This window comes from Euwallacea similis, chromosome 37 (genome assembly GCF_039881205.1).
Source record: "Euwallacea similis isolate ESF13 chromosome 37, ESF131.1, whole genome shotgun sequence".
NCBI classification, from domain to species: domain Eukaryota; kingdom Metazoa; phylum Arthropoda; class Insecta; order Coleoptera; family Curculionidae; genus Euwallacea; species Euwallacea similis.
Window position 1 is genome coordinate 395,590 of NC_089645.1, and position 21,174 is coordinate 416,763.

The 21,174-nt window shown below is 36.3% G+C and overlaps 4 protein-coding genes across 8 annotated transcripts in view; 2 read left to right on the forward strand and 2 right to left on the reverse strand.

Moving 5' to 3' along the window:
- Positions 1-4,819, forward strand: part of LOC136418807 (leucine-rich repeats and immunoglobulin-like domains protein 2) — a 69,639-nt gene extending 64,820 nt beyond the window's left edge. For all 3 annotated transcript variants that reach the window (XM_066405025.1, XM_066405026.1, XM_066405024.1), the window contains 2 exons: positions 78-217; positions 890-4,819. In XM_066405025.1, coding sequence (XP_066261122.1) covers positions 78-217; positions 890-1,176 — 427 coding nt within the window. In that variant the 3' untranslated portion in view covers positions 1,177-4,819. The remainder of the gene's footprint in view (positions 1-77; positions 218-889) is intronic.
- Positions 4,820-5,218: 399 nt separating this feature from the next.
- LOC136418811 (troponin C, isoallergen Bla g 6.0101-like) lies at positions 5,219-6,496 on the reverse strand. Its single transcript, XM_066405032.1, has 5 exons — positions 6,373-6,496; positions 6,199-6,314; positions 5,992-6,145; positions 5,806-5,937; positions 5,219-5,375 (listed from the first exon to the last, which is right to left on the reverse strand). Coding segments are annotated over exons 1-5 (429 nt in total). The 5' UTR covers positions 6,374-6,496; the 3' UTR covers positions 5,219-5,349.
- Positions 5,219-10,084, reverse strand: LOC136418809 (troponin C, isoallergen Bla g 6.0101-like). Of its 3 annotated transcripts, none has more exons than XM_066405028.1 (6): positions 9,849-10,072; positions 9,768-9,795; positions 9,593-9,708; positions 9,388-9,541; positions 9,198-9,329; positions 5,219-5,375 (listed from the first exon to the last, which is right to left on the reverse strand). In XM_066405028.1, the coding sequence occupies exons 1-6, from the start codon at positions 9,924-9,926 to the stop codon at positions 5,350-5,352; spliced, it is 534 nt and encodes a 177-aa protein (XP_066261125.1). In that variant the 5' UTR covers positions 9,927-10,072; the 3' UTR covers positions 5,219-5,349. The 3 variants fall into 3 exon arrangements, with proteins under 3 accessions (XP_066261125.1, XP_066261126.1, XP_066261124.1); XM_066405029.1 differs by lacking the exon at positions 5,219-5,375 and adding an exon at positions 8,928-9,135 and having other exon boundaries at positions 9,858-10,084; XM_066405027.1 differs by lacking the exon at positions 5,219-5,375 and adding an exon at positions 8,928-9,135 and having other exon boundaries at positions 9,849-10,054.
- Positions 10,085-15,599: 5,515 nt separating this feature from the next.
- Positions 15,600-19,044, forward strand: LOC136418810 (troponin C, isoallergen Bla g 6.0201-like). The gene is made up of 6 exons (XM_066405030.1): positions 15,600-15,723; positions 15,786-15,813; positions 15,992-16,135; positions 16,191-16,310; positions 18,233-18,364; positions 18,846-19,044. Exons 1-6 carry the CDS (start codon positions 15,718-15,720, stop codon positions 18,878-18,880), a joined length of 465 nt encoding a protein of 154 aa, XP_066261127.1. The 5' UTR covers positions 15,600-15,717; the 3' UTR covers positions 18,881-19,044.
- The last annotated feature ends 2,130 nt before the right edge of the window (positions 19,045-21,174 follow it).

Below are 21,174 nucleotides of genomic sequence, written 5' to 3' on the forward strand. Positions count from 1 at the left end.
GCATGGTTTATAGCGCTGCATAGGGCTGCAATAAACTTTCCTATGAAAATATCCAATAAACCAAAATATGTTTGCAGCATAAGATCTTTAGTCGGGATGATCTTCGAGAATTTAAACTCCCTGGAAACTTTGAATTTGCAAAATAACAAGCTGATGCATGTGGCAGAAGATGTGATGGAGCCCATTTTGGATACGTTACGAGTGGTCGATTTGATGGGTAAGTTTTGCATGCACTAGGCTAACTCCAATTCCGGTTTTTTCATGGGACTAACAATAAAAATAACCCTTAACGTTTACACAGATAGTTGAAGAAGTTTTATCTAACCTTTAAAGCACTAGTCAGTTCAAGTGTCCTATAGCTTATCGGTCTCATCAAAAAACGGCGCGGATATGGGTAAACGTCCTCAATGAATCTGGTGGTAATTTTGGAAAAAGAAAAACATCGAATAGGGAAAAAGCTGAAATTATGCTGTTATGAAAGTATGTGCTCTTCAGATGGCACACTTTGCCAAAATTAGAAAATCGCTCTTTATGTAACGAGTTAGGAATTGCATAGATTGGTGTAGAGAGCGGAATTTTGCGGGAGTGGTGTAAATTCATATGATTTTTCCTTAGTCTACGAAGCAGGAATGTTTCCTGGGAATAAAGAAAAATATCCCCATGACAAATTCATTTCTTACTCTGGAACATTAAAATTTATTTATTTTAATGAAGAGCGAGCTTTTGGCATCGCAAACTGCAATTCAAGTTAAACAACTCACCACTACCCCCCGAACCACTAGCCCGCCAGGCTGTTCCTGACTACCAACTACCCACGACTACAACTACCGCTACACTACCAACTGACGTTTTTTTTTTTTTATTTAAAGCAACTCTTTCCAATTCCTAGATAACCCATTGCTCTGCGACTGCGAGCTTCAATGGTATAAGAACTGGCTGCGGAATCTGAAAGACAAAGATGACGAAATGATGCAGAAGAAGCGCACAGTGTGCACGATGCCACACGAACACCGCGAGTATAGCTTGCAGAGCTTACCTTTAGATAAGATGAAATGCAAAATTAAGTCGTACGAAAACTCAGCTTACAGCAGCGCCGACACTCAGTTGAGCGTGTCTAAAACAGCGTTAGCTACCAGCTTTTTGGTCGTAGCTAGGTTTTTGCTCGTGTCTAGTTAAACTATTTGATATTAGATGATAATAATAGATCTTGGTGTTTTTTGAAAAGTAGTTGTTCGCGAAATGGTGCATCGGGCAGTGGCGGGTTTAGGAGGGTGATTTTTCTAGGCAATTTGTAGCGTTTTGGGAGTAGCATTTCAAGGTAGCTCAAGCTCGATCTTTAAAAATATTTAACCTAAATTCCAGGCAAGTTTACCAATCAATATATCGACTTTCACCTGAAAATACCTGTCACTTCCATGCCACCAAGTGCAAATTACATAAAATTAGAATAGTTTCTATAGTTCGAATTTCAATGAGAGGCGCAAATAGATTTATAATTTAAAGTTTTCATGTTTTGCAGATAGAGCTTTAGCGCATGTAACTGCTTAATAGTTTTTCAAAAATCTAATATGCTTTTTCATGTTTTAGACAGCTCTCTAGGTGTATCAGCATCTTGAATACTACATGTCTTCTAAATTTTTATCGAACGACTTGTCAGGCTTCGGTGGGTGGCTCTAATATTAGTAGATATTTGTCTATGGGCCATAAAATAGGAAATGATACGTCAGGTTTCAATAAGCGCCTCACATCACCTTTTGAACGATCTTTAAAGACCTTTAGGTCTGTAAGAAGGAAGAAAAATGTTCTCCCAGATAGTTCAGGTTCGTTCAGGTTAGCTTGGATTAGGTTCAGGTTATTTCATAAATATGCAACTGGAAAGTTTTAAATTCTCCTGAAGTACATAAATCTATACTAAATTCTCAGTTGCTATTGATTTCGAGATGAGGAGTGAAGGAGGAGAAAACGAAGGCAGTTTAGGTAGGTATTTCATCACACAACTGTGGACACACATAGGGTCTGGTTTAATAGAGATTTTCGCATTCAGCATTTTTTTGAGAAATACGCAAATTACCAATAAGTGCAACGGTACTGCTTTCATAGAAATTAGAATCAAAGGAAAGTAATATCAGACCTGAAAATCATTAGCAAGTCAGTTTAGCCTATTTATTAAAGGGGTTTTTTGCAACAAATGCAGAGTAAACGATAATTTAGAAATATAAAGGATTTCCGGATATTTAAAGTTAACGTTCCAATAGGGTAAATCACAAAAGCTTCAATTCCAATTTTAATAACATAAAAGGAAATCAGTTTACCAGCGTAATGATCTTGAATTTCAAATAGACCTTTATGGGTGTTCAATCCAATCTTCAATATTGATGTTCATATTTAAGGAATTAAGATTAGAAATCGTGCGTTTAACATGAATTTTTCATTATATTGAAACGCCGCTTAATTGTATTAAATTTCATTCACTATTGGGATTGACGGAAGTACATAAAATGGGGTAATTAGCTGCTTCTGAATTTTCCATTATTTTCCAAGCAGGATGGGAACACAGACGCACTAAAAAAATTGAAATCCCACTAATAACCACTATTAAAGTAATAATCCCTTGAAAATAGTTATAAACATGGGTGCTTCATCCTTTTAGCACTGACTATTACTTATATATCTTCACTTTACAATCTATCTCTTTAGTGATGTCTATCTTTCTTAAACAAACTCAAATTGAAATTTTCTGAAGAATAAGATAATGGGTCTGTTAAGCAACAAATAAACCCCTGAACGAATTCACTCTGAGATGGTCAGAAAAATCGACAATTTATACCAATAGTGAAAAGTTGCAGCAGCAAAAATATGTAAACGTTTTTCCTAACGTGAGTTAGTTCAGATTCGCAGAGAAATCCTGGTTGTATTCAATTTCTGAGCACAAAAACTGCAAAAGACGCTTCAGAAAGTGATTGAGTTCAAGTTACCTTAAAAACAACGAAACAAAGAATATATGACCACAGATCAGTAACTAAAATGTACATTTCTTCCTTTCCTTCTAAATCGGAAAATCACAATTTCCCCAACGTATCAAGTGGGAGGCGTCTTGTGAAAGTTCGGGATGTCAACACTTATCAGTAGCAAATTTGCCCGAATTGCTTAATAAATGTAGCAGAAGATATAGGCACTTATTTTATGTTAGGTAAGTCCAGGGTAAATGGAAAAAAGGTAAAGAAGTTTTCAGAGAAATAAGGGAAAAAATTATAGGTCCTAAAGCTTTTGACTGGTAGAGCAGTTACGGCGAGTCTTTTGGACTTCGTAACATAATAAAAGTACAATAACAACATAGTAATGGGGAAAATTATAGGGGAATAAGCCCGAATTTCCTATTTGGTGCAATTTACTGAAAATTCTCATTAGAGCCACCTTTTAATTAAAATTTTTTGATACCATAAAACTTTTCTACATTAAAGACCGGAAGCATCGAATGTCCTTTGCAAAAACATTTAAGTAACATCGCAAGTGATTGTGTCTCTCAAAGGAAATTTGGTGCATTTACAGCTCCACTTACCACAATAATGAAAATTTGGAATATCTTGAAAAATGTCTTTGTCGTATCACTCGCCTCGTTCAATGTGTCTGTTCTTGAACCTTATATTGATATATCTTAATGTTTAGCATAACGTAGAAGTTAAATGAGTAGTTATAACCGAATTTTGAATATTATGTATTATTAAATTTTATATTATTATTATTACATTGTTACGAGCCTCGTTTGGTAAGCGCATCCAAACTAACTAAAAAATGAGTAAAATGTCTTGGATCAGGCCTATACATATCAAAGGTGAAAAACCTTAAACTGAGTCATATCAGAACACGTGCCACCTGTCGAGATTTCCAAAGGTTTTGTTGGATAGAAAATTTTTGGAAATGCGGGAGAGTGCCCATATAGGTTAGTGAAAAAATATATAAATGTGAGCTTTGATATATCCATATCACCGTAGCCTTAAGGAAATTTCTTGAAGTAAAAATAGTCATTGATGTAGGGGTAAAAATTAGAGTTACAAGTAATAGCCGAAATAGAAACGTTTTGTAGAAGGTAATTTCGAAAATATTTACCTGAATTATCGCCGTGCATTCCATTCGAACTAATACCATTAATTAGTATTTAGAGTGATCAAAAGATAGTCATTATCCCACATGCCCTACACGTACCTTATCACCATTTTTAGAAAGTAGCTGATGATGGTTGACGAGAAGAAATGGAATGGCAACGTATCCATGTTACCCACCCCTTCGAAGCAATACCTTATACGGTCATCGAGGCCGGTTTTGAACACATATCATTGTAGCATGTATATTTAACTGTATCTGTGGTAAATTTAAACATATCCATTTAAAATATTGTATTAAGTAATGCGATGCTGTTTAGGCGGCCATCTTTGGACAAATGGCGTCAGCCAGACCACTTCAAGACATATCCGGTCGAGAGACCACACCCTTCGTTGCGTTGACATGTTTAAAAGCTCAAAAGAAAAATATTTTTCTAAATTTTCTATTAGCAAGCAAGGTCGTTATCGGCATGTCAACGCGACTGTGGCCTCGGCCCATCCCAGTTTTTTACTATTTTACCTAAAATATATTCGGATGTCTATGGAAACGTATTTAACCGACATTCTTTCGTATATCACTAACAAAGATATAGGCAAATGGCTGTTGTGTAATGAGTGTCATATATATTTATCCAGATTAAAACTACGTATTGTTTCTGAAAATGTAATATTCTATGTGGAGTCTAATAATAAATATAGCTCTATGCTGACACTGAAAATTGTGTTTTTTTGAGCACATCCAAGAGCGCCTGCAAAAAACATTTGAGAAGCACAAGAAAAAATATGACCTTGACGGTGAAGGACTGGATACAGGTAATTGTAACATCCTGGCATGAGACTGTGACTTACAACTTCGGACCGATGTTGCTCAGTTAGATTTCAACAACCCCTATTGTGGGATTTGCTGGAATGTTTTAGTAATGTATGTAGCATGGACGTGGGAGATTACTCAAATTTCTGATATATTCTCAGGTATCTCCGTTGTTTTTTGAGGAACCAAAAAATTGTTCCACGCGAAGGCCTTATTAAGGGCTTGGAAATATTTTAGTTCCCATATTCCACACAAACGCAGTAAACAAATACAATTATATAATAAATAACAATAAAAAGTCATCACGTTGGTAAACAAAAATATGTTTTAATTTTCGGTCTTGAAAAAATATAATTTGTCAGTCTTAAATCTAAATAAACACGTAAGAATCTTCTCTATTTGGTGTTGAAGCTTATGGCCATGAGGTGTCCGTTCATTTCACCCGATCATCATGGCTTTGAATTCTGAAAGCAAAAGAAGCGAAACGTTGATTTGTCGACAGCATACTAAGATAAGAAAATTTAGCCTAAAAAGGAAAATCGTTTATCAGGGTTAATGCCTATAGATCTCGTATTCTTATTAATCGCTTTCATTGGCAAATGATTAACAATATTACATAATGAAAAACCAATTATCAACAGCCTTCAAGTTTGCCTTCTAAGTTTATCAACCTCGTACGTTCACCATATTGTCCACACATTCAGGTACCTACTCGGCTTTAACGAAAGCAATTGCCTCAATATTCCTTATAAAATATCATTGGTGAAAATCCAGTTCATTTCTGACGCCCGCAAATAATCAAAAATCGAACTTCACCAACGACGCAATTAGAGATGATTAATTAGTCTTTCATGCATGACTTGATAAGATCGCATCTAAAAGCTCTCTAAGTACCTTCCCAATCAACCGTTCCAGAGTTATCAGTGTCAATTTCCTTAATCATCTCGTTGAGATCTGAAGGAGTCAGCTTGTCGTCCAACTCTTTGAGAATATCCCTCAGTAAGTCCACAGTGATGTAACCAAGACCTAAAAGAAAAATCTTGTTTCGCGCCGAATAGTAAAATAAACAATCTCCCCTACCCTCCTTGTCATATAACCTAAAAGCGTCTTTCAGCTCCCTCAAAATGGCCTCAACATCCTCTTCTTCCTCCACGAGGAATCTTGCTGCAAGATGGGCGAACTCTTCAAAACTCATCACTCCGTTACCATCTTCATCAATTTCTTTGATGATTTTCTGTATAACATTTGCGGAATTATTGTCCATCTCGGGCAAAAATCGATACTTACTGCCAGCTCTTCAGGATTGAGCTGGTGTCCTAACATATCCAAGATTTGACCGATCATGTCGACTCCAATTTCTCCTTTCTTGTCCAGATCGAAAGAGTCAAAGATTTGTTTTAACACTGTCGTGAACCAAGAATTAATGTAAATTAGGGCTAAAAATTATGGTAAAAAGGTTACTTTTCAGTTGGTCCTTAGCAATATCCAGGTGCTTCAAGGCTTCATAGTCGACGACTACTTCCTAAAATGCCCGCAAATGTGATATTTTCGCACCATTTTGCGGGGAAAAAAATTCTAGTGCCACTTACCTTATCCTGAAAAAAAGAGAAAATAGATTAATTTAAAATTCTTTTTTTGCAATAACAAGAGTTATGACAATAAATCTTACCATTGCGTTCAAAAACGGGGAACTTTAGGAGCAAAATCTGAATGGGCAACTGCTGATAACAGCTTAACTATACAAAGATTTATAAGATCATCCGTACCCACGTGACCATTGTTGGCATCATTGATCGATAATTGATTTTTGGTTAATTTTAGATGCAGCCATAGGTCAAGGTGCTACGTCAGTGGGAAACTGGCTATAAAAGTACTTGTGCCAAAACAGCCAAAATGTCGTGAAGTATAGGGGATGCACCAATGGATTTTTACGTGGTAGTATCATTAAAATTCATGTTGGTTTTTCCGCAAATGACGGAAAGAGTCATAGGCAAAGATTTTGCGAGTTAATGGAAATAACTGAATTCGACTTACAAATTTAGGCTTCTCCGGTTTCTTTTCCTGGAAAAGAAGAAAGTCCCTTGAAGTAAAATTCGTGGCTTTAACAATAAAGTGTTTTCGTGCAGTTCGTTTTAGTTTACTGCACGCTATAATCGATCACTAAATAGTCACTATACCGCAAAGGTTCACTTACTGGAGTTTCGTCTGCCATATTCCAAGACTGTGCTGGTAGCAACTCTCTCTTAATTAACACCTTAGTAAATAAACAGGAACTTAGTGTTTGACTCAGTTTTTATCCTCTCCTATATATATAATGATCAAATCCATCAACACCCTGGTAATTAGGTAAGAAATTGCTGAAGGCATTTAATTTTTTGCCAAAGGCCTTGTCATCGACATTTTCTTATGTTGTTTACACTTGTGATAAATGTCGCCTATATCCATACTACAGACTTGTCAGTAAATTTTTACTGACGTTAGAATCTCTTCTCAGTCCATTTACCCAACAAATGCGGTAAGCGACACTACCCTGCATGTGGCTCCCATGGCCAAGTTTACTTTAAATTTAATGAAAATTTCCCTACAAAATAGTCTTATTTCAGTAAATTTGCCATAGAAACGTTGAATAATTGCTATTTTTGGTAAGCAAATTCTTTCACCTAAATGAGCCTTTTACTTTTATTTTAATCACTATGGAACCATAGCTTTCTGAAGCATTTGCCTATTCGCCTAATCCCATTCGCTCCCCTGCTCAAATGAGTGCGGTATAGAGCACTTTTCGCACGCGAGCGTATATATATTTTGAGCGTTACATCTAAACTAACAGAGCAATTATTCTTAAACGTGAGCATGATCTGTCGAAATAAAAATATTCCAAAATTACGCGAATGTGTTAACCAATTTTTTAGCTAGTTGCGTGCCGGATGATATCCCACTGAAACATGAAAATTTTTGGCACCTGAAACCTGTTGAAAATTTGGTATTTAAATCTGCCTTGAATAATTAGGATAGGAATGGGAAACTCTTTAATTCTAATTTCAAACGGTTTGAAAGCTGTAAGCAACAAAAAGGGCAAAAATCTTCCGTTAAAAAATCCAAAAGGTCTCTAGTGCCATTCGAGCAACCCCAAAATAATATCCTGTATGAGATAACACTCTGAGTGCAAAAGAAATACCAAACCCTTATGGAATGGCTGAGTTCACGTTGTTAGAAAAAAATCATTTTAAAATTGCCAGAAATACGCATAAATGGGCCTGAGCAAGAAATTTTCCACGTTACCGGATGGGGACCTGTACATAAATATGTAAAAAACCTTTTTTTATCCTATATATCGACAAGTAAACTTCACACTCCTTTTCAGTATAGATCATATCGCATATCTAATTTTTTACTTGAAAATTCAAAGTATTTATTTTAGAGAAAATCATAATTCCACCCTTTGAATATTGATCTTACGGGGAACGTAATGAGAGAATGATCTATGTAGGTCGACTCATTCAGTATCAACACTTCTCAGCCAACTCTTTGATATGCAGAACATTGTTGAAACTGAAGATGAAGAAGAGTGTAAGCACGTCGGTGGGTAGTTGCCACCCTTTCAAATTCAACTTTGGTTAAGGGAGTTAAATCCAATGTAGATCGCGCAAACCTTTTTATTTCATGTGCAGGCAAAGTAAACGCGATTTTTTAATTTTCAGTTATTCTTGCATAAATATCACATTAATAATAACAAAATCAACATGTTTTCCCATTAGCGCTGTTATGTAAACGTTTGAATTCTTTTAGTTGTTTCAGTGTTCGATTCTCACTCCTTTGTTTTTTTTTTAATTACATTTTTTTCTTTCAGGTAAATTATTAAGAATAGAGCGCACTTTGCTCCTATCCCTCAAGTAGAGTGAGTTATAAGAGCTCAAAACGCATTCGATTAAGCTGCCCATTCAACAGCATTGAAAAGCTAGAATCCAAGAGCTCCAAGAGAGTTAGGGAGTAACAAGTTAACAACATCAAATACAGTATTAATCATAAGTATCTGAGAACTTTATTACTTCACTCCAGTATAATAAAACTTAGAAACTAGTGCAACCATACCACATAATATCTAGTATCAAACAAATCTAATCTACTGCGATGAGCATATGAGTGAACAGTCCCGGACACGTCAGAAAATGTAAATAGAAATGCAGTAATCGTCCTTGTGTCAACCAATCATAACTGCCTTGAACTCTAAAAAGAAGCACAGTGTGATTTCCATTCATCTGCATAATGAATGAAAAAATCATTCATACCGTCCCAATCAACGGTGCCAGATCCATCGGTGTCGATCTCATCTATCATACTGTCCAAGTCGTCGTCCGTTAGTTTCTCATCCAGTTCCTGCAATATTTCCCTCAGCACTTCTATTGTTATAAATCCATTTCCTTTCGAAAATAACACGTTGGCACTGGTGAACACATCAAAATCTCAACGAGCACTTACCCTCCCTATCATACATCCTAAAAGCGCCCTTCAGCTCCGTTTGAATCGCGTCAGTGTCCTCTTCTTCTTCGATGAGGAACCTGGCGGCTAGATTTGCGAACTCTTCAAAACTAACTTCTCCGTTGCCATCTTCATCAATTTCTTCTATGATGCCCTGACACGAGGAAAAATGCGGTTTTTATAGCAGCAAGCAACAGCAAGTTACCTCGAGCTCGTCGTTCAGAAGCTGCGTCCCCAACATATCCATGATGGTACCGATCATGTCAGTAGAGATGAACCCCTTCTTGTCCACGTCGAAGGCATCAAAAGTAGATTTAAGCACTAACGGAGTTTAGTGGTTTAACTTGGCTAAAGAAGTAAATAAATGAGTGAGTACTTACTGGATAATTGCTCCTTGTCCAGGTCATCCTAAGGAGTTAAAATTAGTTAGTTATTCCTGAAATAAACTGGAAATTACACACCATATTAACCATTCCACACTCGTCGACGCTTTCCACAAAAGACATGACTTTCTGAAGAGAAAGTTTCCTCTCGTTCATTCTATTTCAGTCTATTTGGGAGCCCTGTATGCTGTATGTGTGTCTGTGTACTTCGGGAGGGGATCGATACGGGAAGTACGAAATAGATCACGCAGTCTTCGTGGTTTTATTTGCTTTAATGGCATCCCAATATTGCCAGACATTTATTTAGGGATCCCGAGAGTTCTTTAGTTCCATTCTTAACATGGTAGGCAGGATCGGATTTGATCGCTCCCTGAAGGCTATTTGCCAAGTAATTAATGGTTTCAGTGTAGCACTTAGGCTACTTTAGTTCCACTTGCATGTTAACCGCTAACGTAAATGCGCGCACCTCCATTTGCCTGGGATTATCTTTAGGAGCTAAGAACTCACCTCTGTGTGGGGAAAGAAGAATGGTAAATTCGAACTAATTTTATTCTAAGTAGCGTTCGTCTATTTTTCTCGAATAATTAGACTTTTATTCAGAAAAAAGTCACCGTTTTAACTAGCTAGTTGAAAGATACCACGTTAATCGAATCATGCCTGCCGTCTTAGGAACGACGCATGAAGTCATGATCATGATATCATCACGATCGTTATCAACTCTTCGGTCTTTGCCTTTCACATGGTTCATGGTTATATTGGTTATTATTACAATTGGGAAATAATTGGGAATATCGTTTAAAATTTGCCGGAATTCGATTGAAAAGTTGCAAATTACATGCAGTCCAGTCCATGTCCAGTATTTTCCATGCCTGAAAGGCATTCTCGGCAAATCAGCATATAAAATTGCACGCCTTGAAGGTTTTACAAAGAAATGCGGCACTATCTGAGGTTGATTCGACGATTTGCTCTTCATGTCCGACACAGGTGTATCGAAATTTCTGCAGAAAATGCAGGTAACACCTTAGCCTTCCGCGTTTCCGCTCAATAAAGGCTCAGCTTTTTAGTGGCAAAAAAGAGGTTTTTCGCTGGTTGATAATACGTTAAACGTGCCTAAGATTTCTTTTTGGCTTTTTTTTGGACCAAAATTATTGAATCAGCTACCATGGAGGCTGTCTAACATTTCCACGCGCTGAATGAGTTAAGCTGGACAATAACTTCATGTACACCTAATTCTCTTTTTACACGAATTGTTTTATTTTAACACGATTTCCAATATTCTATGAATTTTTTTAATGAATTTTCCTTATGATTTTTTTATGTTTCTATAAATTTTTTCATTCTCACTCCTGAGAAATATGCATTGCAACTTTATCATTTTGAGCAACATGATCTTGATGAGGAACGCAAATTTTCAACGTGAACTGAAATCATTAATGGCATGTTACAGGGAACTATATAACGATTTATCACGAAATGAAATACAATCTTTAATGACTGATGGTTGTGGCAGTAGCAAAAAAAACAATAAACAAGTTAGTAAATAATAATACGTATTAAAACCACTATGGTCATTTTCAGCAATTCTTATAATTAATCATTAAAGCATTTCTCCAAAAAATTGGGTTTTTTTTGAAAAGGGGTGCCCCTATCAAAAAAGAACAAGAGAAGCAAAACAAGTGTAAATATTGGGCTTTTTATTACATAATCGTGTGTGTGCTAAAATTGAAACACCCAAATTGAGTCATTTTGGAAATATTGAGTGAAACCGTTTTTCTTGTTACATTTCAACACCCTGTGTCTTGGAAACAAAGCATTTACGGACATATGTTTTTTAAACATTTTTTTCTTAAAATCAATCGAAGGTTACGCCCTTAAATTTTGTACACGTAGTTAGGGAACACCCTGTATTTGCTATGAACTCAGTTAACGAAAGTACAGTACGGCGATGGTTCAGAAAACTCCGTTCTGGAGATTTCAGCCTCGAAAATGAGCCCTGTGGACGACCACAATTAAAGATAAATAAAGACGAATTGAAAATCGCGGTGGAAGCCAATTTGTCTCAAACTACCCGTCAATTAACAGCAACGTTTAACGTAGATCATACAGCAATACTGGATCATTTGAATGAAATCGGTAAGACAAAAAATCTTGTTAAGTGGGTTCCACACAAACTCAATGAACATCAAATGCGCATCTTTGTTATCACCTTTCAACGGTGAACCATGTGATGAAAAATGGGTTTTGTATAACAATTGTAAGCGTTCAGCTCAATGGTTAGATAAAGATAAAGCACCAAAAAAGTTCCCGAAGTTAGAACTTCTCCCAAAAAAGATTATTTTTATATATATAGCGTTTGATGGTCCCATGCTGGTGTCATCCACTATAGATTTTTAAGACCTTGTGAATCAACTACAGCGGAAACTTATTGTTCTGAATTGGATGAAATGATGCGAAAACTCGCAGAAAAACAGCCAAGATTGGTCAACCGAAACAGACCAATTCTTCTTCACGACAATGCAGGACCTCGTGTCGCAAGAGGAACGCTACTGAAAATTCAGGAATTGGACATTGAACTTCTGGCTCATCCACCTTATTCACCCGACCTTAAGCCTACAGATTTATTTCAGGCACTTGATCACTATTTACGTGGGAAAGTTTTCAATCTTCAAGAGACTGTCGAAAAGGTCTTTCGTGAATTTCTTGCTTCCCGTCCTTCAGATTCCTTTGCGACTGGCATAAATAAGCTACCGCGAAGGTGGCAGAAATGTATTGACGCAAATGCCGAGTAATTTGATTGTGTCTTTTTTTTAAATTAATAAGTAAAGTATTGATTTGAAATCGTGCATTTCATTCCCACCAACCTAATACTATTTTTCCATTTAGCCAATAACTTTTTTTACACGAGTTTTTGGGAACGTATCTATCGTGTAAAAAGAGAATTAGGTGTGTTTGTTATTTATTTATTATTTATTTCTCGAACGCACTTCTAGCCGGAAAAATAGTATTTAAAACAAGGGCGTGTCATCACGTTTTAACGAATCAATTAATTATTTTGTCTAACTTGAACTGAGGAGGTGTGAAAGCCAAAGTTCTGTCACCACAACAAATAGAAACCGATATTGTGTTACACAAATTTCTATTTTTTCAGACAGCCGGGTTGTTCAACTTCCGCTAGAAATTAGTAGAATTTTTGAAGGTAGATGAACTGTTTACGTCCGATACATTGGCTAATGTGAATCCTGTCTCAATTCAGAAAAATGAAGTGAACTATAGACGCGATTCCTCGAATCCAGCTGCAGGCCTGTTGGCTGATTGAAAATCCAGGAATGTTTGCCAATTACGATTTTAGAAGCTTGGAGTGTGTTTTCCATTTAAATGAGAGTGGCATATGATTTGATCGGATATGCACTATGCAGGATACAGTATTAATCCAACTTCTTCCTCTCCCTCCGAGCGTCTTTCAGTGTCTTTCGCAAACGTATGAAGAGTCAAGAAAAACATAAAAAAGGCGGAATAACGAAATTGAAGTCTTCACCATCTCGGGATCTAACACAGCTACATACTCTCTATGGGAATGCTACCTTTAGGGCGATTGGACAAATCTCCACAACGGAAGCAACAAAATCACCTTAAAACAACAAAAAAAGGAGATAAAACTTAAGTGTATTTTTCGCATGATTATCTACTTATTTACATAAACACTTTCGGCGGTTCAAACGATTCGTGGCCAATAAAACCTCCGTGTGGCATTTGATCCGAGACCAAAATACAAAACATAGAAACGTTTACACCATCACATTATCGGGCGGACTTTACAGTGGTTTAAAATTTAATTCGATTTCCAGAGGCTTAATCCAGTCGAATGTGTATTCCTGGCACCGATCCAGACGCGAAAGCGGGTATAAAATTTTCCGGGCCCGGCCTACGTGAATGCTGGCTCTGTGTTTAATATCTGGTTAAATTGTTCGTATTGTTAATAGCTGGGAACAGGGTTGGATTCAGATATGTTTGAAATTCAAAATAAAATTAAAGATGCTGTTGATTCACCTGTTGCATAATACGTAAACGTAGGAATGAGGAAAAATTACGAAGAGCGTGATAAACTGGCCCTGGTGGAAGCAGGAATTTCTCAAGCGTGTGGAATATTGGAAATTGGCATTATCAAACGTCTTGAGGGCTTTGAGCATGAAGGTCCTTTGTGAAAATCACCCTACCAAATTTATGAACTCACAATTTCCTTCACACGATTTTCGCACCAAATTGACGATCTAGTCTAGAAAACAACTTCGCTACAAGAGTTGGGTATTGATCTTGGAAAACTGCCATCGAAGGTTTTTCCAGAATATTCAAGAGTTAACACAAGCGAGGTGTTAACAAGCAAAGAAAACGCTTGAAGGCTCTTTACATCAGAACTCATGTTGACGTGGTAAATTGCATATTTTGGAATCAATTGTACATTCTTGCACAACAACATAGGACTCACTCTGCAAGGGGAGAAGTCTCAAGATCCCGAATTATACCTAAACCTAAGTTCCTGAGCTGTAGAATATGCTTAAATCAAATACGATAATGTTCTGCGATGAGAACCTGGAAGCTACACCAACAGCACTAGAGAAAAAAGCACGTCAGGAAATCTTCATCTGGACATTCCATCAGTGCCGCCAGCTGAGCATAATGTGAAGCAATGACGTTATTCCTACTTCGTGAAATTATTAAAGCATTGAAACTGCTGTGCTCATCAAGTTCGAAAACAAATTTGGTGTGCAGTAAAGTGACATAACCGCACACCGTGTCTGCTCATTACCGCAATGCTTATTATATCTACCCGTACCAGACGCATACTACTTACCTCAGTCGCCTGAGTGCGTACGTGCAAATTTTTCTCCAATTAAAAAAAAATTAAATCCGAAGTTAGAAAATCCCCCCCAAAACGAAAAATGAAACAGAATGAGGGAAAGCAAAGCGAACAACAGTCAGTTAAGCAGGGCGCATTGTAAAAATCTGTGATATCATTAAAAAATCATTAGTATTTATTACATCATTAAGATCTCGTTCCAGATATTCTAGAGCTTTTAATGACATAGTTTGTATATTGTCTTAGCCTGAACTGCCTAATGCCAACCACTGCGTGTGATCGTTATCGAACGGCTAGAAAATCAATCCTTAAGCCCCATTTCCATTCCAATCCAAAGTTAAAAATCCATTTAGAGAAAACTAATTAATTAATTTAAAACGAGAAATTAACGCTATTAACTAAGGTGATAAAACATGGGTAAAACAAGACTTTCCAAGAGTCGGCCAATGCCGATTCATGAGACACCCAGAACCACTACATCAAAGGACGTCGAATACGGAACAACGACGTCGATGTGCATTATTTATTACAGCAACAAATTTAATGATTTGTTGGCTTAGGTTAATTACCTATCATTTTTGATCGGTCAATTTGTTACGAAGTATCCTGCTGGCCAACATTTTAATAGGAAAGTGGCTGAAGTCAGTTTAAACGTTTGCCAATTATTTTCCACTATGAAATCGATTATTTTCGATCTGCCTAGGCCAGGAGATCCTCAGAGTACTCACTGTTCTCAACGGAAGTCGCTTTGAGAAGCAGAAGAAAATCATCACCTCTGAGAGAATAATACGATTGTTAAAGAACCGTGAAATATTATTCTTTGAAGCCTCGAATCAATTAATGAAGTTCATTACTGATCCTTGAAATTTTCGCTCAAAGAAATATCCAAAAATCCGGTAAAATCCGCGCCTGTGGAAACACTCGAACAATTAACAGCTGGTTGGCGGAAATTAAAAAATGGTTCTGAAGTAACTGTCCGCCTTCTATTTTAAGATTCCTCACTTTTATACAGTGCCTACGTAATTTTCGAACAAGATTTTCAAATTTATGTCAGTTACGATTTGGAATAGGTAACCGCCAGATATCGCCAGGATGTCGGTATGTCTTGAACACAACTCCGGTTTCCGCTTTTTAATATGTGATTTCTTTTCCCTTTCTAGGAAGAATTGGATAAAGATCAAATTGCTCGTGAGTATTTTATAGCAATTTTAAAAAATGAATTATCCATTATTTCACCAGGTGAAAACAAATTTCTTTATTCATCGCCTAATACTAATTAATCAAACACACAGCAGGACGCCCGCGCTTCTTCGTTCTCAAATTGCTCCAAACACTAATCGAACTAATTGGGCAATTTCCGTTTCAGTCCTGAAAAAGGCATTCGATACCTTCGATGTCGAGAAGAAAGGAAGCATCGGCACCCAGATGGTGAGAACCATCTTCACCATGCTGGGCATCACCACCACTGAACAGATTTTAAACGAAATTATCGCTGAAGTGGACACCGACGGTAAGTTCATTCAGAATATGAGCGAATGAGGTCTATGAGGGATTTACTGCCTCAGGATCTGGTGAACTGGAATTTGAGGAATTCGTAACTCTGGCTGCCAAATTCATGGTTGAAGAAGATGCAGAGGCCATGCAACACGAACTTAAGGAAGCCTTCCGTTTATATGATAAAGAAGGTAAGCGCATTTGGGCGTATTTTTGGTTCTATATTGCAGCAAAGTTCAAAATTTCAAGTGTGCTTGATGTTTTGCAATTTCTTACCACGAAAGTGTTTTTGTGATAAAAATCGTTTAAACTCGCTTTTCTCGAGCGATTTACAGAATCAATTGACTGACAAACAGTGGTATTTTTTCGTTGAATTCATTCACTAAATTCATGTTTATCTTTTTAAATCTTATACGAAAAATGGCAGTTTTTTCGATCAACAGCACATCAATGATTCATTTTGCTTTATAATTTTGCCTCTAACAGTTTTTGAGATATTTGCTTCAAATTTTGAACCGAGGATATGTTCATTTTTAGGTTCACTCTAGTCAGTAATTCTATCAATTTTCGATCGATTTTGACTATTTCATCAAAACCTCACCTAAATATGTTAAATGGGACATACAGGGTGTCCGGAAAGGTCTTGCTGTAAATTCTAGGGGTTATAGAGAAGGCCGAAATAATGCTAGTATTAAAAAAAAAAAAATTCATAGAGGCCTTCATTCCCAAGTTATTCGCTCTCCAAGTAAGAAGTTAAAAAAAGTATTCGTTTCTTTAACTTTAAAACAATTTTCATGGTAACAATGAAAGTTGGGCATTTTAAATAACTCACAATCGTGCTTATTTTCATATGTAAACAGGTGTATCATATGTGTTTCTTATATAGGGAAGGTCAAAATTTTTCATTTAAATTAATTCATTTTTTTTGTGAGTTGACAAAATTAGTATTTTCTTTTATAGCTTGAATTTTTCACAACTTTCCTACAAAAAAGGTATACCTTGCTTTATTCGATATCTTGTATCGTTTTAGACAAAATCGCATTTCATTATCAACATGCGCCAACAATTTGAAATTTAAAAAAATAGTGGTTGAATGTAAAAAAATGATATGTATTACAGCTAAAATTATCAAAAATGTTCATGTCAACATTTAATATCAACAATATTCAATGTCATCAATATTATCATAGTTGATTCAATAATATCATGAAATTTAGCACCGAGGAGTATGCAGATATGTATCTAATGTTCGAACTTGCAGAAAGTAGTCCTGTTGAAGCTGCTGTCTTGCAGTCCAAGATGCTCATATCGAACATTCTTGATAACGTTAATTATAATAAATGCCATTTTTTAAATAATAAATTGCTATTTTATTTGATTTAAAATTGTTGGCATGTATATCTTGGTAATAAAATCAAAAATAATATAAGATATCGATTAAAGTAAGGTATACCTTTTTTGAAGGAAAATTATGAAAAATTCAAGCTATAAAAGGAAATACTAATTTTGTCAACTTACTAAAAAAATAAATTAGATTAAATGAGAAATCTTCGCTTCCCCTGTATAAGGAAGACTTATAAAACATCTGTTTACATATAAAAATAAGCACAACCATGAGTTTTTTAAACTACTCAACTTTCATGGTTACCATGGTAATTTAACTTTTTTTAACTTCTTACTTTTTTTACTTACTTTTTAAACTTTTTTAATTTCTTATTTTGAAAGCGAATAATTTGGTAACGAAAACCGCTAGGATTTTTTAATATGAAGTACTAGCATGATTTCAGCCTTTTCTATAACCCCTAGAATTTATGACATGACTTTTCCGGACACCGTGTATATACATCATAAGAGGAAAGACATCTTTTCTCTTATCTGGAAGATGCGTTTGCAGTAATTTTTTCCTCATTTTGACCCAAAAAATGTGATTTTTCACGGCCCTCAGTGCACATACAATTAAGATTTTCCTCGAAATGATGTTGATTACTCTAAACCGCATATTCCAAGAGCGAAGTTTCATCTAAATTTAAATCCAACATTTTAATGTCTTCTGGAAAACGTTCAACAAAATCTGGATGTTGATTAAAAAGGTGATTTTATTTTGATTGTGCAGGCAATGGTTACATTTCCACGAAAACCCTCAAAGAAATCCTGAAAGAGTTGGATGATAAGCTGACCAGTGACGAGTTGGACATGATCATCGCTGAAATTGATACTGATGGTTCAGGAACCGTAGATTTTGACGGTAAGTTAGAATGATTCAAAGCTTATCAAATTGTTGAAAAAAATGTTAGTTTCTGGCGCCAAAGTAAATCAACTGAATTACAAAATAACTTGGCAGAAATGTATAACAACATACAGATATTTAAATTGTAGGTGCTTTTGGCAACCAGGAAACATTTAGATCTGAAGTGGCACTTAATCCGTCGGCTTTCCATTATGTAGGATAAAGTTTAAAATAAGTAACTGTCGACGAAGCGAAAAATAAGGAAACGTTTGGTTTTCAGTGCCTTGTTGAACATTTATTAAATTAATGGAAAGCCTTTTGCACTCCACTTCAGCCCATTTATTCCTCTTCGTGATCATTATTTTAATATATTGCGAAAAAAAAACTATAACTGGAAAATTACGAATCTACTTTCAATACGCCAAAAGCTTCAACGCTGAACACGTTGAGGATGAATTTTAGTAAAAATGTCTATTTTTACTTCTGTTTTGTTTTTCAGAATTTATGGAAGTAATGACGGGAGGTGATGACTAAAACTGCCACAAACGACGTAATTTGGGGAGCAACCTGGCCAAAGTATTATTAAGAAACTCTTTTGTAATGAGAAGTGAAGAGAATGTTGGGGTTACTGCTTTTTTTCTATTATGTACGGTAACTGAATTTATTTTTCTTTGAATAAATATTTGCCGATTTATTAAGTTACGTGTGTCAATTTACCCTTCGTTACATTGGTCACAGGACGTAGATTCGCAATTGTACAACTCCAAAGCCCTTCCTCCTACGCGATCCCGCTGTTGGGCAATGCGAAGAGCTCACATTGCTCCATTGAAACTCTCAATTTTTTGCCACCCGACACATTAGCCGGTTGCTCAATGAGCGTAAAGACATACGTGAGTGCACATATTCATCAATTTTAAGTCGGCCGACTGATGCTGGCACATGACGATGCACCGCGGTCCGACCAAACTATCGGCCGACTGAAAGGCACTTAGAGCCTTGCAAAAGTATCTAGGAATGCACATATTCTTCAAATGCTTCCACTTAGATTCCCAGATACATCACGTAGAAATGGCGTTAATGCCCTTATGGAATTAGAGACTCCGCTCTATTTCTACTATAATTTATCATCTTTCGGGAAATCTATACAGGAACACACATGGAGCGTATGCACTTCCGACAAGAAATAACTGTTAAACGGTGGCAGGTGCGGAAAACTTTCGAAATTGAATAGGAAATACAAATTTCGATAAATGGACCATCAGTACCGCACGAATAAAGATTGCAAATACCATCAACTTTTCTTATCTGCGGTTAAACAGGTGCTTGAGTTCTCCGGTTAGGTAAGTAGGCGTCTTTGATGGGATCATGCAAAGGGTCTGCTTGGTTTATGATTAAGCAATTTCCCTGGATGTGCGGTATAGCGAAACTGATTTTTGTACAAGAAAAAAAATTGTAGAGAAACGTAATGTTTCCCTGTACATAACGTCACAATCTAAGCAAAGCAGAAATTATTTTCCTGAGTATTCTAAGCTGGTTATACTAGATCCAAGACATTTTTTATTGCAGAAAACTCGTTCCGATACATTAAAACTAAATGTTTTTCTTCAACTCAGATACACCTTACTCGTTTTCCTACAAATCAGCATATGTAATGAGTGGGTGTTTTCCAGCTGTTAGAAATTCTGTCAACAAGATAGTACATTAAATTATCTTGTCCGTAGTATTTAGAGTGTTGACCCATTATTTTGTCGGAGAAAAATTAAAAATATCCCGAATCTTGAAGACTCCTTTTTAATTTAAATGAAAAAAGACGCCTTTTAATATAATACGAAAATCATCATAAGATCAAAATTGCAGCAGTTGGGCGAGCTGCAAAAACACGACTTTGGGTCAAATATTCACTAGACTTCTTCGATTTTGTAGAAAATTTTCCTGCTGACCTTTAAATACACATGCACGAGGAAAGAATCCCTCCAAACTAATGTTCTTGCTTTTCCAGACGTCCAAAAGCTGGCTCTAAAGTAAGTCTGAAAACATGAGTTAATAATGTACCATTCCCTTCAGTGGGTGTCAAGATTTAGTTTTCCATTAACGTCAGGATTTTCAACGTTTAGCTCAAAGAAAAATAAACATTGGTGTAAAGGCAGTTAGAACAGTGCGTGTAATCTTACTCCCACATTCCCTCGCTTTGTGTGAAACCTGATAATAATAGAGGTTTCTAATGTATTGAACAGAAAATACCAAAAGATGGACAGACAATAAATCATGGCAGCGCATTACAGCGATTTATTCTAGTATGCAAGTTATTCCAGATAAGATGCTTTTTATAGGAAAAACGAATCGCATCGCGCTTTGGCCTTCATGAATGGGCTTCCCTACATCTGATTACGTAAGAAATTTAAGGAACAGAAATGGTCAAAAATCGTGGAGTACCGAACTGGTCCAGGCTTGTAAAAAGGGGCGATGTAAGGCGGTGCATACCATCCTACAAAGATGCAACTGCAAGGTATGGGATATAGATTAATCCTGGAGGATGTTTCGCTTTGATGACCTTCAGAAACTTACTGGGAGGAACTGCTCAAGATCGCTATCTAGGTAGAATATGCTGAACCACAACGAATTCCATGTAGCATAGATATGCCGTCTGATAAAGGAAATTTCCCAACGATGTAGCCGTAGTCAGAATACGTTCCTGCATTATTTCTTAAAATTAATCGAACAGGTGCAATAGTTCTCCAACAAGAAAAAATCGGCCGGTAATGAGCTATTTTAGATTTTCAGCGACGACTGCAGACAATGCCGTTCATAATTCCTGCATATATAAAATT